Source organism: Pleurodeles waltl, chromosome 11 (assembly GCF_031143425.1).
Source record: "Pleurodeles waltl isolate 20211129_DDA chromosome 11, aPleWal1.hap1.20221129, whole genome shotgun sequence".
Classification (NCBI taxonomy): domain Eukaryota; kingdom Metazoa; phylum Chordata; class Amphibia; order Caudata; family Salamandridae; genus Pleurodeles; species Pleurodeles waltl.
In genome coordinates, this window is record NC_090450.1 from 902,883,376 (window position 1) to 902,900,102 (window position 16,727).

At 42.6% G+C, this 16,727-nt stretch overlaps 1 protein-coding gene across 6 annotated transcripts in view; it reads right to left on the reverse strand.

Annotated features, from left to right (window-relative positions):
- MAPKAPK5 (MAPK activated protein kinase 5) overlaps window positions 1-16,727 on the reverse strand; it is a 333,373-nt gene that overhangs the window by 34,483 nt on the left and 282,163 nt on the right. For all 6 annotated transcript variants that reach the window (XM_069214824.1, XM_069214827.1, XM_069214826.1 and 3 more), the window contains 2 exons: window positions 16,000-16,120; window positions 15,155-15,285 (listed from right to left, as the gene is read on the reverse strand). In XM_069214824.1, coding sequence (XP_069070925.1) covers window positions 15,155-15,285; window positions 16,000-16,120 — 252 coding nt within the window. The remainder of the gene's footprint in view (window positions 1-15,154; window positions 15,286-15,999; window positions 16,121-16,727) is intronic.

Below are 16,727 nucleotides of genomic sequence, written 5' to 3' on the forward strand. Positions count from 1 at the left end.
TAGGTAGGCCAGCCGATGTAAAAAAAGAAATAAAAAAAAAAGAGAAAGTGTTACATTGTGATTACAATTACAGAGAACCAATGCAGTGCCTAGCAATCCACTGCCAGTTTGTCAATGATCAGCACAGGCTTGCTGATAGTTAACGTCAAAATCTCTGCTAGGCAGGGTACCACGGAGGATCCAGATTTAATTAGAAAATATTCGAAAAATCCACAAAAAGTCCTACAAACAGATATGAGCGCATTACAGTTTGGATTCAAACACCATGCAGTTCTTTTTAACTGTGCCAAACGTACCCGCTTATCAAGACAAAAACAGATTTCCATTTTAAATCACAGAAAAGATGGAGGCAAACTTATTACTAGTCTCTCGAGTATCATCACTATTTCAATCAAGGAGCACATCGAACAGAATTACCTCGTCCCAGGATTTATCCCGTAATTCCGTAAATCAATCTGCTCCTTGATTAATCTAATTTGATAATGAGGCCTTATACGCATTCATATTAAGAATATTTGAACAGCCTTGAGAAAGCCCCAGGCTTATATACCATTAGGGGGCGAAATACGAGTTGGCGTTTGTAAATCACTAACGCACATTACATCGGCTTCCGGTCATCTATGTACTTCATAATAAACTATCCTTGGATCTACTGACCTGTTTGGATGTGCTGACTATAATGTGAAAGTGAAGTTATGAACTAACCAATTGAAACATGGGTTTACCAACACTTTGTTACTAGCATTCTGAAATAATGTAATTACTTTCTGCGCCTTAGTATATTTTGACCATGCCGTACATCCTACAGGAGCTTTACATTATATAGCCCACTTTTACTTCTACATTGGGAACATTTTTCCCATTAACAAAATCTTGTTTCCTTTTCAACAATAATCTTTCCTCTCTATTCCTCCAATTAGTCTTAACCATGCTTGTACTGTTTTTACTCCAATCCATCCAGCCTGCACACAAATTAGTGTTGGGCACTCCTCCTTCAAACAGTTCGAACGGTGACTCCCCAGTCATCATGTGGGCAGAGAGAGAAGCTGTTATCCTTTCTTGTAGCTCCTTCTTCCAATCCAAACCATTCACTCTCGGCAATGGTATACTCTCTTTTACATATTTATTAAATCTCTCCACAGGCCCATTGTTTTCAGGGTGATAAACTGCACATTTTTTGTGCACAATGCCACAAGACTCCAAGTAACTTTCTAATTCTTTTGAACACACCCGTGGTCCATTATCAGACAAAAGACTCTTGGGAAAACCTTCTCTCCTGAAAATGTCCTCCAGAAATTTCTTTACACTCAAAGACGAGATGTCTCTTACACTTTTAACTTCCACCCATCTTGAGTACAAATCCATCAACACAATCAGATAAGAAGTGGATTGCTCGCCTTGCAAGGGACCCACAATATCTATAGATAATCCATCCCATGGTTCTTTCGGTAATTTCCTGCAGACCATGGGAACCTGATGAGTTTTCAACAACTTATTACTACAAGAACATTGCACACACCCCCAGACTGCCCGTTCAGTTTCTACATCCATTCCTGGCCTCCAAAAACTGGCTCGCAAATTTTCTTTTGTTTTAACAATCCCTAGATGACCTTCATGAGCCTGTTTTATTATTCTATTTCTCAGGCTCAATGGTAGAATTAATCTGATTCCCTTTAGCAACAGAGTTCTGTCAATAGCCAATTCCTCCTTAATTAAATTCCAGACTTTTTCTGGACTGTGAAATTTTCCATGATTCATTGCTTCCATGACTCTCACCAACATCACATCTTTATGTAGTTCATTTCTCCATCCTTCTTCTGTTATAGCCCCAAAAGTAATCTCATTCACCTTCCAATTAATTTCACAAGCATATACTTCTGCACCTTGTTCCATGTCTTGTTCCTCTTTGATTTTACTCACGTCAACTAACCTTGGAAGGCAGTCTGCACTCACATTTAATATGCCAGGTAGATATTTCACACCAAATCAACATCCCTGTAATCCAATTATCCAACTTCGTATTCCAGCAGAGATACAGTCCAGACCCTTATTCCTAAATATTTCTACAAGCGGCTTATGATCTGACAATACCACAAAATCTGTTCTCCAAATACAATTCTTAAATTTTCTAGGGGCCTAGAAAAAGGCAAAGGTCTCTCCTTCAATTACTGAATAGTTTTTCTGCTTTTTTAGATGCACATGCTATCAATCTTTTCTTCCCCTTATCATCTTGTACCATCACAGCTCCTAAACCTTTAGAGCTTGCATCAGTGATGATGTATGTTTGCCTGCCCGCCAGGCATTAATGGCTGTAAGCAAGATGCCTCTTAATTCTTCTTTTATTCCTTGAAACTCTGCTCCACACAACTCATTTCATAAAAACTCTTTCCCTTTCTTTAACAACCCTCTCATATTCAATGATTTCTCTGCTAAATTTCTTATGTACCTTCCATAATACTCAACCAATCCTAGAAATGAACTTAATTCCTACTTTGACGGAGGTGACACTAAGTTTTCTTATGTTTTTGACTAATTCTGGTTTGGGTTTTACGCCTTCTCCTGAAATCAAATGTCCCAATACTGAACCTCAGTAATGCCAAACTGACACTTCATAAGAGTGAGACCTGCCTTTCCCAACCTCTTTAATATCATACATATACGACTATCATGTTCCTCTAATGTACTACCAAATATCAACACATCATCCTGGTAGCACTTTACTCATTCCAATTTTTTAATACTTTGCTCATTATACGCTGAAACACTGATGCAGATGACAAGACCGAACGGCATCCTTATAAATGTAAATGCTTCAAAAGGTGTTATGAATGCTGTAAGATCCAGTCATTTCTCATCCAACTCCACCCGATGGTAGGCAGATGCTTAATCTAGTGTGGTGAACAGTTTTGCTCCTTCCAACATCACCACTATTTCTTCAATGTCGGGTAGAGGGAACCTGTCAACCACCACTTCCCTATTCAATGCTGAGGTCCACACATAACCTAATATCGCCATTGCTCTTTTTTGCCACAACTATGGGGGCCAAACATTCAGTTGCTTCTACTTCCTCTATTACTCCTGACATCTCTAGTCTCTTAAGTTCTGTACTCAACAACTCTTGTAATGCCAAGAGAACTCTTCCAACCTTTGCAGCCACTGGAACTGCATCTCTCTTCAATTTAGTACGTTTGTATTTTCTAAGACAACCTAACGATTCAGAGAATACCCCAGGAAATTTCAACACAAAGTCCATCTCAATTTTTTTTTTTTTACTTCTTGAGGAAGGACCTGAGGCTGATCATTGGAATTAAGCACTACTCCCAACAATCTTTGATGTGCCCAACTCAAAAGATTCTCATTTATTCTAATCATATACTTTACCCAAAATGTGTCTTCCCCTAACTCCAAACATCCTTCAAATAATCCTATCATTTTGATTGCTGTCCTCCATACCCATCAGGGTTCACATCCATTGCATGTAATTTCTTTCCCTTCACAAATAATCTTTCAAAACACTGTTCTGAAATAACAGTTAAACGTGAACATGAGTCAAAACGCATTAATACTTTCAACCCATTCACTATAACATTTTCACTAGGATGCTCATTCTTATCCAAAGACATTTTAACCTGAAATACTACTTCTTGAAATACCTCTTTAATTTTTTTCATAACGTTATTATTCTTTCTCCTCCTATTGGGACAACACCTGTAAAAATGTCCTTTTTTCCTCACAACCATTGCATACCACATCCAAAGCTGGACAACTACTTGCATTTGCCTTATGACCACTATTCCCACATCTAAAACATTCTCCTTTAAATTTTACAAGTGCATCCTTCTTTTTTCTTTCACCATACCCTTCTTCTTCACTTCACATACCACTTCTTCAATGTTTCCTGTGTCCGTACTGGTTTTATCTTTAACAGAACTTAACTCTGTGACACACTTCATCATGTGATCAACTCTCTTTGCCACCATAACCACCTCCTCTAAAGGAAGCTCATCCTTCAACCACAATTCTTCTTGAATTTTATCACTACTACACTTTAACACAAATTGATCACAAATCCTTTCATCCAAAAAGGCACCAAATGTGCACAAAGCTGTTAATTTTCTTAAACTTGGTATGTACTCTTCCTCAGACTCATCCTTTCATTGCTCTCTTTTTCCAAAGTAATATCTTTCCATTACAGTGCTCATTCTTGGTAAATAATGTTTATCCATTGTCAAAAAATACCCTTCAAATTCATTCAAATTAGGTACATTTTCCAAACCCTTGTGGCCTTCATCTCCTAGGCAATGTATTAATAAAGCATGTTTCCTCTCTGCATTCAGGGTGGGACCAAACACTCTTGCACAGTGATTAAAAAATTTCTTCCATTTGCCGCATGGATCTACAGGACCAAGACCGTGAAGGTCGAAACGCGTAGGTGTTAGGTGGTGGGATGTTTCGTTATTGAAAATAAAAGTGGATTCATCACAATCCTGTGAGTGCGGCATTTTTAACCTAAGTGTTAAACTGGTATTATATATATATATATATATATATATATATATATATATATATATATATATATATATATATATATATATATATATATATATATATATATAATTAGTATTTTCCTTTTACATAGTTTTAAGTGGGTAATGACAGGCTCAGGTGTGCCTGTCACCAATATTATACTTGACAGGATGTTTTAAAAAGTTCAACTTTCAAATCTTTGAGGTGTGCCTGTCACCGATTTTCTTTTATTTTATTTTTCCTCTTAATTTTAGTCACAAAAAGCAGCAGGTCAGATGACAGGCTCTGGTGTGCATGTCACTGTATAATACAGAGTAGAATACAGTTTGTAGCTACTCACGCCTCCTAACAGGCTCGTTCCTTTTTTTTCTTTTTAAAATCAAAAACAAGTAGCAAAAAAAAAAAATCAACCTGCGGTGACCATTGCAACACTGACTGTGAAATGGCACACCCAAAATGGCCACATCAGCACTGCAGATGCGTAATTTCTATAGGAAGAGGACCTCACTGTTCCCGCTCTCAGTCCCGAGAGGCAATGCGTTCCAGTGACTATGCCTAAAATGGCCACCGCAGTGCTGCAGATGCGTAATTTCGATAGGAAGAGGACCTCACTGTTCACGCTCTCAGTCCTGAGAGGCAATGTTTGTTCCAGTGACAATATGGGCATGCATCTCGGTGACGATAGCGGACCTTGGGCAGGACTGTGATGACACTGTAATCCTCCCTGTTCACAAAAAAGAAACCAGCAATGTCGTCGCCGTTTCCACTACAGGATAACTCTGACCGTCCTCCGCCGTCTCAACCGACAGAAAGAAGATTCTCTCCACATGCACCGCTTCTTCTCCTCTGTAACTGCAGTTTGCACAGCTATATTAAGCACAGCTTATGACACACTGCCATGATGAGGCGTATCGCTCTGCATGACTCGTCGCCAATGTAAAGTTCAATGTGGATAAAATAAGCACACCATTAATTTGCCAGATGAATAGATCAGGTTTATTCATTACACCTCATCCATGGACAGTCCACAACGCTGTTCTCTTCAAATCTCAACAGTCCACACATCACATCCTGTGTTCTCGATTCTACATTCCACTAGTATGCATGTGATTCTACGCATAGAATCACATGCAGACAACACCACAGTCTTAATACATATTTATTTTAAATAAAGGTTTATAACAAGATCCCAGATCCAAATAAGTGTGTGTAGCGAGGTAAGATCACTTTGAAGAGGCCTTGTAAATATGATTGTTGTATCCCAGTATAAAGTCACAGTCACATGCTGTGGGAAAACAGGGCTGATTGCAGAGGTCCCCTAACTTTTTGCCCCCATTTTCCACTTTATGCTGGTGTTTTCCTGACTCTGATGGTGCCCTGGGTACTGCTAACCAGTCCCAGGGCCTGTGCTCTGTGTAAAATGGATATGCAAATTAGGCTAATTATAATTGGCTAAGTTAACCTACCTATAAGTCCCTAGTATATGGTAGGGCATGTAGGTTTAGGGACCACAGCATAGGTGGTGCACACCTAGGTGCACTGCTGAGGTGCCCAGTGTCATTTTAAAAGCAAGCCTGCCTTGCTGGCTGCTTTTAAATTAAAGTTATATGCAAATTCGACTTTGGAATTAAAGGTACTTCCAAAGTCTTAAACTACCTTATTTTTACATATAAGTCACCCCTAAGGTGTGCCCTATGTGCCCCTAGGGCTGGGTGCCATGTAACTATAAGCAGGGACTTTATAAAAATAGATTTATAAGCCCTGGTGAGGTAAAAACAGCCACATTCATTTTTCCCTCATTGAAGTAAATGGCCTTCATAGGCTAGAATAGGCAGACTTTATTTTAAATTTTAAAGTCTCCTTAAATGTTACATACCAAGAATTTGGTATCAAATTGATTGTTGTAATAAATCCCACAACTTCCAGTTGTTGGATTTAATATAACTTGTCCAGGTAAAAAGTTTAGACTTTACCTAAAAAGTTGCCAATTTCAGCTCTGCATTGTTTTTGCTGCTGTGCTCTGATTGGCCAGCCTGAAGCAGCTTCTGCCAGGCTACCTTGATGAGGTGTGAAGTGGCCTGACTTCACACAAAGGAATGTGCTTGGGGGAGAGAATCTCCCCTCAGCAGATGGTGAGGCAGGAAGGGGGAGGGCTGCCAAACTGGTCTTCAAAGGCAGAGAAGGACATTTGCAGCACCCAGCAACACCCCCACATCCTGCAACCCCAGACAATTAGGTGCCCCCCTGATTAGATTAGGAGAGGGCAGGAGAGGGGTGTGTTTATGATTTTTAGCCACACCAGTGGGTGGGCTCAGCCAGATGTAACCTCCAAAAATCAGATTCATCCATGTTGGATTTTTAGAGACTGTTGCCTTCTGGGATGGATTTGTGCCACACTTCCCAGGAAGTGGTCATCACAGGGGGACGACCCTGTCCCTGATTGGAGAACCAGGGCCCCCCTGCTTTTCACCCAGGAGCAAGGATAAAACTGGCAGACCTGCACCCACGCCTCAGATCCCCTCCAGAATTCAACATGAAAGGAACTAAAGAAGAAGAAGGAATGCCCTGCTGGACCCCTGGCCTACACCTGGACCCTGCACTCAGAAGGACTGCACCAGCTGCACACTTGGGCTTCACCACAAGAAGGACTTTGCCTGGCTTCAACTGGTTCAAGGAGGGACTCCCTGTTTGCTACAGGTGAAAAATTGCTAACCAGAGTCCCCTGCACCAACTCCTGAAGAAAGCGACCAGCTGACCACTGTCCAGTGGCCAAAAAGGAGTTTGCGCCAGGTGCATTCTGGGAGTTGAAGTCCGCACCCCCCAAGGACCATCACAGAACTTCTGGACCCTTGGGGTGAGCTGTGGACCCCAAAAGAACCTTAAAAGAACATCTGGGTGAAGCCCCAGAAGTTTGGAAAAGATTTGAGAATTTTTGGAAAAAAGCTCCAGAGAGGGACCGACCCGCCGCGGAAATTCTAGCCGGCTTGCCTCAACCGTGACCCGGCCTGACTTCGTGGTTCGTCCCGGTAAAGAAAAACATCCAAAAAAGAGACTAAGTCCGAACGTAAAAAGTTGACCGGGACCTCCCAGCCATCGTATCCGAGAAGGGCTCCATGGACGTCGGATCAAGATCCAGCTTTACCCCGGTCGAAGGATTTTCATCTCGAAAAAACGACTAAGTCCGAAGGTAAAAGTCTCCACCGAGGAAACCCACATCGCGTATCCGGACAAGGGCTCCAGGAGGTCGGATTCAACTGGCAGGTTCGTCCCGGTGAAGAAAAACTTCAAAATAAAGACTAAGTCAGAAGGTAACTTTTTAACCGAGGCCTCCCGCGACCTGTAGCCGAGCAGGGCTCCATCGCGGTCGGCCTGAAAGTTTGACTTTGCCCCGGTCGAGGTGCAACCAGATGACCCGATTGGCGCTTTTTGTTTCTAAGCGCTAGAAAAGTAATAATTCTTTAAAAATTCATATCTCCGGTTCCCCTGAACCGATTTTAATCGTTTTTGTGTCATTTTAAAGATAAAAATATAAACTATTTTTATAAATTGGTTTTGGATTTTTAAACTGTTTCCTGTGTTTTATTTAATTACTGTTTTGTGATATTTGAATGCTTTACACTTTGTCTCCTAAGTTAAGCCTTGACGCTCGTTGCCAAGCTACCAAGGGTTGAGCTGGGATTAATTTACTGAGACCTAACTGTACCTATGTGGAGGTTAGTGGCTTGTTGCTAGGTGTAGGTACCTACCTGCCCTACCAATAACCCATTTTCCAACATAATTGGAAGCAGCGACGGGATCCTGTACTTGTGTTCAATATCACGTTACAGTTTTAGGTAAAACAAATTACAAATCCTTTAAATTGTCCTAGTGCAAAAATTGTTTTTAATTTTTAATTTGTTTTTTTTATTAATTTGGATTACTTTCAATTATTGAATTTTTGTAATTTTTCTAAATTCTTGTTTCCAATTTTTGCAAAAAGTTTTTGTTGACACAAAACTAGGGAACCATGGAGCTTGATCTGGCTAGCCTACCCACACTGACAGTAGTCCAGCTTAGGGGGTTGAGTATTGAAAGAGGGTTGCCTGCAACCACTAATCTCAGGAAGGAAATCCTGATCACATCCCTGACAGCATGGGCTGAGGCCCAAGAGGTAGAGTCAGAAGAAGCTCCAGAGGAGGGAGAAAGAAGGGAGGATGCAAGCTCTAACCACTCAGGGGAGGGAAGGCATCTGAGCCCAAGTGAGGATGAGGAAGAACGGTCCTCAGTAAACACAGTCACTAGGGGCAGATCCAAAGCTAGTGGTGGGAAGGGGGTCCTTTCAGGAGGAGAGAACCCATCCATCAGAGAAAGAGAGCTGGAGGCCCAGCTAGCATACATAGCTTTGGAAGCAGAAAAGCTGGCCCTAGAAAAGAAAAAGTGGGCATACAAAGAGAAAAGAGATGGAAGCAGCGATATAGAAGCTGAGGTGTCCATGGGTGGGGGAGTTTGCCCCAGATTACCCAAGGGGGTAGTTCCTGCCTCTGTAGAGGGGGATGACATAGATAAGTGGCTGGGGGCCTTTGAGAGGGCACTCCAAATGAGAAGGGTTAGGCCTCAATACTGGGGTTCCCTTTTGTGGGAGTTGGTCCCCAACTCAGGGAGGGATAGGCTTCTGACCTTAAGGGGGGAGGAGGCAGATTCATACCCTAGTTTGAAGAGGTGCTTAGCCAAGAAGTTTGGTCTGACCCCAGAGCAGTATAGGCTCAAGTTCAGGGACACCCAGAAGGTCAGTACCCAGTCTTGGGTTGACTTTGTGGACATTTCACTAAAGGCACTAGAGGGCTGGAGTATTGGTAACAAAGTAGATACTTATGAGGGGTTATACAATCTGATCATGAGAGAGCACATCTTGACCAATTGTACCCAAGAAAGGTTACGCCAGCATCTAGTGGACTCTAAGCAGACCAACCCTAGAGAGCTTGGGGAGGCAGCTGATGAGTGGTTGAGAACCAGGGTGGTTGTCAAGTCCCAGGGGGGAGACTCCAAGAAGGGGGGGACAGGTCCCCAAAAACCTAAGGAGGGAGGTGGTAAGCCCACCACAGAGACTCCCTCTGTACCCCAGAACCCTAAGAAGGAGGAGAGTAAATCCCACTCTGACCAGCAGGGACAGTTAGACCCAGGGTTAAAAAAGCTCTTGGACAGTAGGGCTTGCTTTGACTGTCAGCAGACAGGTCACTTCAGAGGAGATGCAGCCTGTCCAAAGAAGGTGGTTAGCACTGGGCTGTCCAGTGTAGCCATAGAGGAGGATTCCTCAGATGTTGAAGTCCTCCTAGCATTGAGCTGGGAGACAGGACCAGATGGTAAGCTGGTGATCCCTAAGGGTGGGAGTAGGCACTTCCACCACATTCAAGTGAATGGGATCCCTACCACTGGCCTGAGAGACACCTGTGCCAGTCACACTATAGTGAGTGACCGGTTAGTGACCCCAGACATGTATTTCCCAGGAAAGACAAAGAAAGTCAGGATAGCCACAGGGGAGGTCACCTCCAAACCTGTAGCCATAGTGCCCCTAGAGAGGGAGGGTATCCTTGACTGGATTAGGGTGGTAGTCAGTGCTGACCTTCCCCTAGATTGTATCCTGGGCAATGACCTCCCAGAGGTGAGTCTGGTCACAGATGGGGTGGTCGCCCAGGGCGCCCCCCCCACCCAAAGTCCTGGGGAGTCAGTCCCTACAGTTAGGAGACAGGGGTCCCCAAGAAAAGGAAAGAAGAAAAGGAAGGGTAGGCCACTCTTAAAGAGAGTTCCAGGGAGCCAAAGGCCTTCTGCCCCAGTAGGGGGGGAGCCCAGAGTTGGCACTGGTGAGGCCTCCCCTGACCCCAAGGAAGTCCTGAGTAGTCAGGCAGCTGTCCAGATGCAGGGTGTTGCCCCTGCACTGACAGAAGGGAGAGTGGAAGGAGGGTGTCTGCCACAGGAAGTGGTAGCCCCCCACTCTAGACAGCAAGAGGGGTGCCAGGACCTCACAATTGCCCCTAAAGCAGCTCAGCCACCTGTCAGTGGATAGCTTAGGGTGTGGTTCTGGGTACTGACAGCTGTCAGTAGCCTCTGCTGGGTGCTAGCCTTCCTGGCAGCACTGTACTTGGCCTGGGAGGCAGACCCCAGGGCCAATAGCAAAGTAGGCCCCCTGACCCTATTGGTCATGGTGGGGTTGCTCAAGTGTTGGGTGACCTCTTTGGGTAAGCTAGGTGTTGCCCTAGCAAAGTTAGGAGTAGGGGAGGTGGGCACCTCACTACCCAAGTTGGCAGAGAGAGAGGAGGAAGACCCCCCCTAGAGGGAAGTTTCAGTTTGAATTGGGTCCTTTTACTGTTGGGATGGCTTCACTATCCAGAGGGAGTGACCCTGACAGGAGGATGTAAGGCAGAGTAGGCCCTGCAAAGGGACAGCCAGTTTTCTTCAATGTCTTCCTCGCCTAACAAGCCAGGAAGACTCTCCCAGGGTTGGGCTGAGTCTCCTGGGCGTGTGGGCTAGGGGGGGGGGTTGTGTGGGAAAACAGGGCTGATTGCAGAGGTCCCCTAACTTTTTGCCCCCATTTTCCACTTTATGCTGGTGTTTTCCTGACTCTGATGGTGCCCTGGGTACTGCTAACCAGTCCCAGGGCCTGTGCTCTGTGTAAAATGGATATGCAAATTAGGCTAATTATAATTGGCTAAGTTAACCTACCTATAAGTCCCTAGTATATGGTAGGGCATGTAGGTTTAGGGACCACAGCATAGGTGGTGCACACCTAGGTGCACTGCTGAGGTGCCCAGTGTCATTTTAAAAGCAAGCCTGCCTTGCTGGCTGCTTTTAAATTAAAATTATATGCAAATTCGACTTTGGAATTAAAGGTACTTCCAAAGTCTTAAACTACCTTATTTTTACATATAAGTCACCCCTAAGGTGTGCCCTATGTGCCCCTAGGGCTGGGTGCCATGTAACTATAAGCAGGGACTTTATAAAAATAGATTTATAAGCCCTGGTGAGGTAAAAACAGCCACATTCGTTTTTCCCTCATTGAAGTAAATGGCCTTCATAGGCTAGAATAGGCAGACTTTATTTTAAATTTTAAAGTCTCCTTAAATGTTACATACCAAGAATTTGGTATCAAATTGATTGTTGTAATAAATCCCACAACTTCCAGTTGTTGGATTTAATATAACTTGTCCAGGTAAAAAGTTTAGACTTTACCTAAAAAGTTGCCAATTTCAGCTCTGCATTGTTTTTGCTGCTGTGCTCTGATTGGCCAGCCTGAAGCAGCTTCTGCCAGGCTACCTTGATGAGGTGTGAAGTGGCCTGACTTCACACAAAGGAATGTGCTTGGGGGAGAGAATCTCCCCTCAGCAGATGGTGAGGCAGGAAGGGGGAGGGCTGCCAAACTGGTCTTCAAAGGCAGAGAAGGACATTTGCAGCACCCAGCAACACCCCCACATCCTGCAACCCCAGACAATTAGGTGCCCCCTTGATTAGATTAGGAGAGGGCAGGAGAGGGGTGTGTTTATGATTTTTAGCCACACCAGTGGGTGGGCTCAGCCAGATGTAACCTCCAAAAATCAGATTCATCCATGTTGGATTTTTAGAGACTGTTGCCTTCTGGGATGGATTTGTGCCACACTTCCCAGGAAGTGGTCATCACAGGGGGACGACCCTGTCCCTGATTGGAGAACCAGGGCCCCCCTGCTTTTCACCCAGGAGCAAGGATAAAACTGGCAGACCTGCACCCACGCCTCAGATCCCCTCCAGAATTCAACATGAAAGGAACTAAAGAAGACGAAGGACTGCCCTGCTGGACCCCTGGCCTACACCTGGACCCTGCACTCAGAAGGACTGCACCAGCTGCACACTTGGGCTTCACCACAAGAAGGACTTTGCCTGGCTTCAACTGGTTCAAGGAGGGACTCCCTGTTTGCTACAGGTGAAAAATTGCTAACCAGAGTCCCCTGCACCAACTCCTGAAGAAAGCGACCAGCTGACCACTGTCCAGTGGCCAAAAAGGAGTTTGCGCCAGGTGCATTCTGGGAGTTGAAGTCCGCACCCCCCAAGGACCATCACAGAACTTCTGGACCCTTGGGGTGAGCTGTGGACCCCAAAAGAACCTTAAAAGAACATCTGGGTGAAGCCCCAGAAGTTTGGAAAAGATTTGAGAATTTTTGGAAAAAAGCTCCAGAGAGGGACCGACCCGCCGCGGAAATTCTAGCCGGCTTGCCTCAACCACGACCCGGCCTGACTTCGTGGTTCGTCCCGGTAAAGAAAAACATCCAAAAAAGAGACTAAGTCCGAACGTAAAAAGTTGACCGGGACCTCCCAGCCATCGTATCCGAGAAGGGCTCCATGGACGTCGGATCAAGATCCAGGTTTACCCCGGTCGAAGGATTTTCATCTCGAAAAAACGACTAAGTCCGAAGGTAAAAGTCTCCACCGAGGAAACCCACATCGCGTATCCGGACAAGGGCTCCAGGAGGTCGGATTCAACTGGCAGGTTCGTCCCGGTGAAGAAAAACTTCAAAATAAAGACTAAGTCAGAAGGTAACTTTTTAACCGAGGCCTCCCGCGACCTGTAGCCGAGCAGGGCTCCATCGCGGTCGGCCTGAAAGTTTGACTTTGCCCCGGTCGAGGTGCAACCAGATGACCCGATTGGCGCTTTTTGTTTCTAAGCGCTAGAAAAGTAATAATTCTTTAAAAATTCATATCTCCGGTTCCCCTGAACCGATTTTAATCGTTTTTGTGTCATTTTAAAGATAAAAATATAAACTATTTTTATAAATTGGTTTTGGATTTTTAAACTGTTTCCTGTGTTTTATTTAATTACTGTTTTGTGATATTTGAATGCTTTACACTTTGTCTCCTAAGTTAAGCCTTGACGCTCGTTGCCAAGCTACCAAGGGTTGAGCTGGGATTAATTTACTGAGACCTAACTGTACCTATGTGGAGGTTAGTGGCTTGTTGCTAGGTGTAGGTACCTACCTGCCCTACCAATAACCCATTTTCCAACACATGCAATAAGTGAGACAGTAAACATTGTCAATTTTGCTGCACCATAACAGAGAAATTGACTTTGTAATGCAGTAATAATTGTATGAATATGTATTTATTAGCATAAAGTTACTCTAAAGAACATTTTCGTCTGCGGCACATTATATGTTATAACCAAAACACTGCATTTCAATTAATATTCTTGTAGTTTAATGTGTTTGCTACTGAGATATAGCCTGAGTTGTTGCTGGCTCAGTACACTCCAAAGGAAGGCCAGGTACTCAATGTATAATTGAGCTTTTCATAACCTTGTCAGGGATATGAAGCACAAACTAAACAGTACAACTGCAGTAGCTGCTTACGTGACCACCCATTAAATTTAGAGCCATGCAAAGGATAGGGCAGCATTATAAAAATACCAATAACGTACAATACAATCATCATGAGTGAACTCTATTAGAGATCTGCCAGTTGAGCACAATAATGCTTTCAGAAGTTGTGGTTCCTTATTTCCATGTGTATCATTGTGAGGAATAGATCTGTTAGTCAATATATTTAAAATAGAAATACAGTTGGGAAACTAAATCTTTCTCTGTCTTGCAAGGTTTTAAACAAAAAATGCTTAATTAAGAGATGGATAAGTGATACACTAGCAATAAGTAACGGCCAGCCTAATTCAAGAGCAGATTTATTGCCTTCTTTGAGTGCATAATAGTTACAGACATTTTTCAAAGGACTGTTACAGGAATAGAGGAATGCAAGAACTCTGGTGGGCAAGAGCACATATGTTTATACAATATCAGCAAACGGAAATAACATAAAAATATACAACATATCCTAATCCTAAACTCAGTGAGTGATGTTAATTGGACAGGTTTCTATAAGGACAAGCTAGCATTCGAGATTGTATGTCAGATGGTTAATTTTTCAAATGCTAAAGTGCCTAATCAGCAGATGCTGAACAGGTAAAGTTCCTTGGTTGTGGATCTGTAACTCACTTCACAGCAAAGAAGAGTCCAAAATGTTTGATTTAAAACACTCCGGAGGAATTGAATTTTATAGAGGAGTCAAGATAAAAAATGCAAATACACTAAGCAATAATCTAATGAGTGAAAAGTCTTCATTGCTTCTGGAAGTACTTCTACTTACCATTTCAAAGCGCCTGATGGAAGACTAAGCAAGCAAAATGGAGCATCTAGGTTTTTAGCCTTTATAATGTAGCAGAGTGTAGATACACACAACACCGTTCCAGAAAACCTACCAAACAGGAAGTGCAGAGGATCTCAAAAGTGCTTTTACAGATAGACTTCCCACATATATATTGAAGGCCATCACTACAAAAAAAAGGGGTCTTGAAAAACACTCCAAAATGAAAATGCCTACAGGAAGTAGGCTATGTAACTGTCTAGTCTCAAGATATTTAACTATGAGCTTAAGACACATTGTCTTTGCGGATGACTGCCCTATTAACAGCACTAAAATTGTACAGAGTTATTTGCTACAGGGAATATGAAAAGGCCTCCACAAATACTGTATATTGAAATGTTGGAAATCAGATTTGAAGGCTGTACATTACTGCACTAAAATACAATCAAGAAAGGCATGGATGAAAATTAGTTAAATAACAGGAATAATTACTTACCCTAATAACTTTCTTTTACGTAAAATAGGATTGTTGACTGTATTTAAAGGTTTGAGGCTGACTTTCAGATCCTGTATTCTCATGTTCGCAAGTTGCTCTGCGTGAGCTTGCTGTATCCCAGCAACTACTGCCTAAAGATGATACATTTATTTCATAATTAGGTCCTTTGTGCATGTAAAGTTCAAGGCACCACTAATAACACTATGAACTAAAACATCACTGCATAATTTTCCGTTCATTAGGACAATTTGGGAACGCTGTGCATGTACATCTTGCTATGGAGGATAGACATACTTATGACAACCAAATTTTGGATGGTTGTGCTGAGCAGATACCGCTCTATTGGAGAGAAAAGGTATTAGGGATACTCAAATGTTACACACAAACTATGTTAAAAAAAAAAATAATAACTGAGAAGTGACACATTGATTGATTTATAAAAATGTCTATTATGCAAATTTTTGTGCTTAGCTTGAAATGAGATTTAATAGCGATGAATTAGTTGAGGTTTTAAAGAGTACCGTGCCAGGACAATTTGGGCTGTATAAAAAAACATAGACAAAAACAAAATTAGAGGATAGGGTCATTCAAAGATACAAATAGTACCAGGAAGCGGGGCGCTTAAAATATGGGTAAGGAAATGAAGAGCAAGATACCAATTAACTGATTTATCATGTGTGTCTTTCCATCAATCAGGCACAAATGTAGGCCTCAATGCCCTGTAGCTTCCACGAGAAGGCACAAAACATTGACAATGAAGTTAAATATGACACAAAGCAATGTTTAAAAGCAAAGTTTTTGAGAAATTCTGAAACAAATCTTTGTAAAAATGAATGTGTGTAAACCTTGTCCATCATCATTTGAGCAGATGGCAAAATATTATCAAGAGCCTCTGTGCAATTCAGCCAGGGATGCTCCAAAACTCCTTCTATGGTGAGCCTTTCCTCTGGCTTGACTTTCAGCAGCCTGCAAGAAATTAAAAAAATCAGTGTCTTGAAAAAGAAACACATTAGGATGAGTTTTGAAAATATACAATTGACAGATTAGAATCAGGAATAGTAATTATCAAGGCACAGTAACAACACAAATCTCCAACTGTTCTTCATCAGGGAAAAATATGAAACAACAGAAATGGGGTGCATAAGGAATGTCTCATTATTGGTCAGGAACACCCGCTCACAAGTACGAGCCACTTAAAAGAACATATATGCTCCTCTCAAAAGAGACACAGAGCCTCATGCAGAACACAGATGAATCATACAGCATCTGAAGAGGAATGTGTATTAAAAATAAAAGTCTGACTAAATAATAATGGGCCTCAGGAAGAATGACCATTCAGTTCAAGCTTATCCTTATGATAGCATAAGGGGTCATCTTAGGCTAGAGTCTAGCTTGCTCACTCAGAAAGCGAGCATCAAGCTGCAAGACATCTAAAAAGACAATCTTCCAGGTTAATATTTTAACATCACTGAAGAATTTACTTTTTCTTAAACAGTGAGTGATGATGTGGAGAAGAATTTCACAGAGGACCAGAGGTGATAATGCATTCAAATAGTTTTCAACAGAAACACTC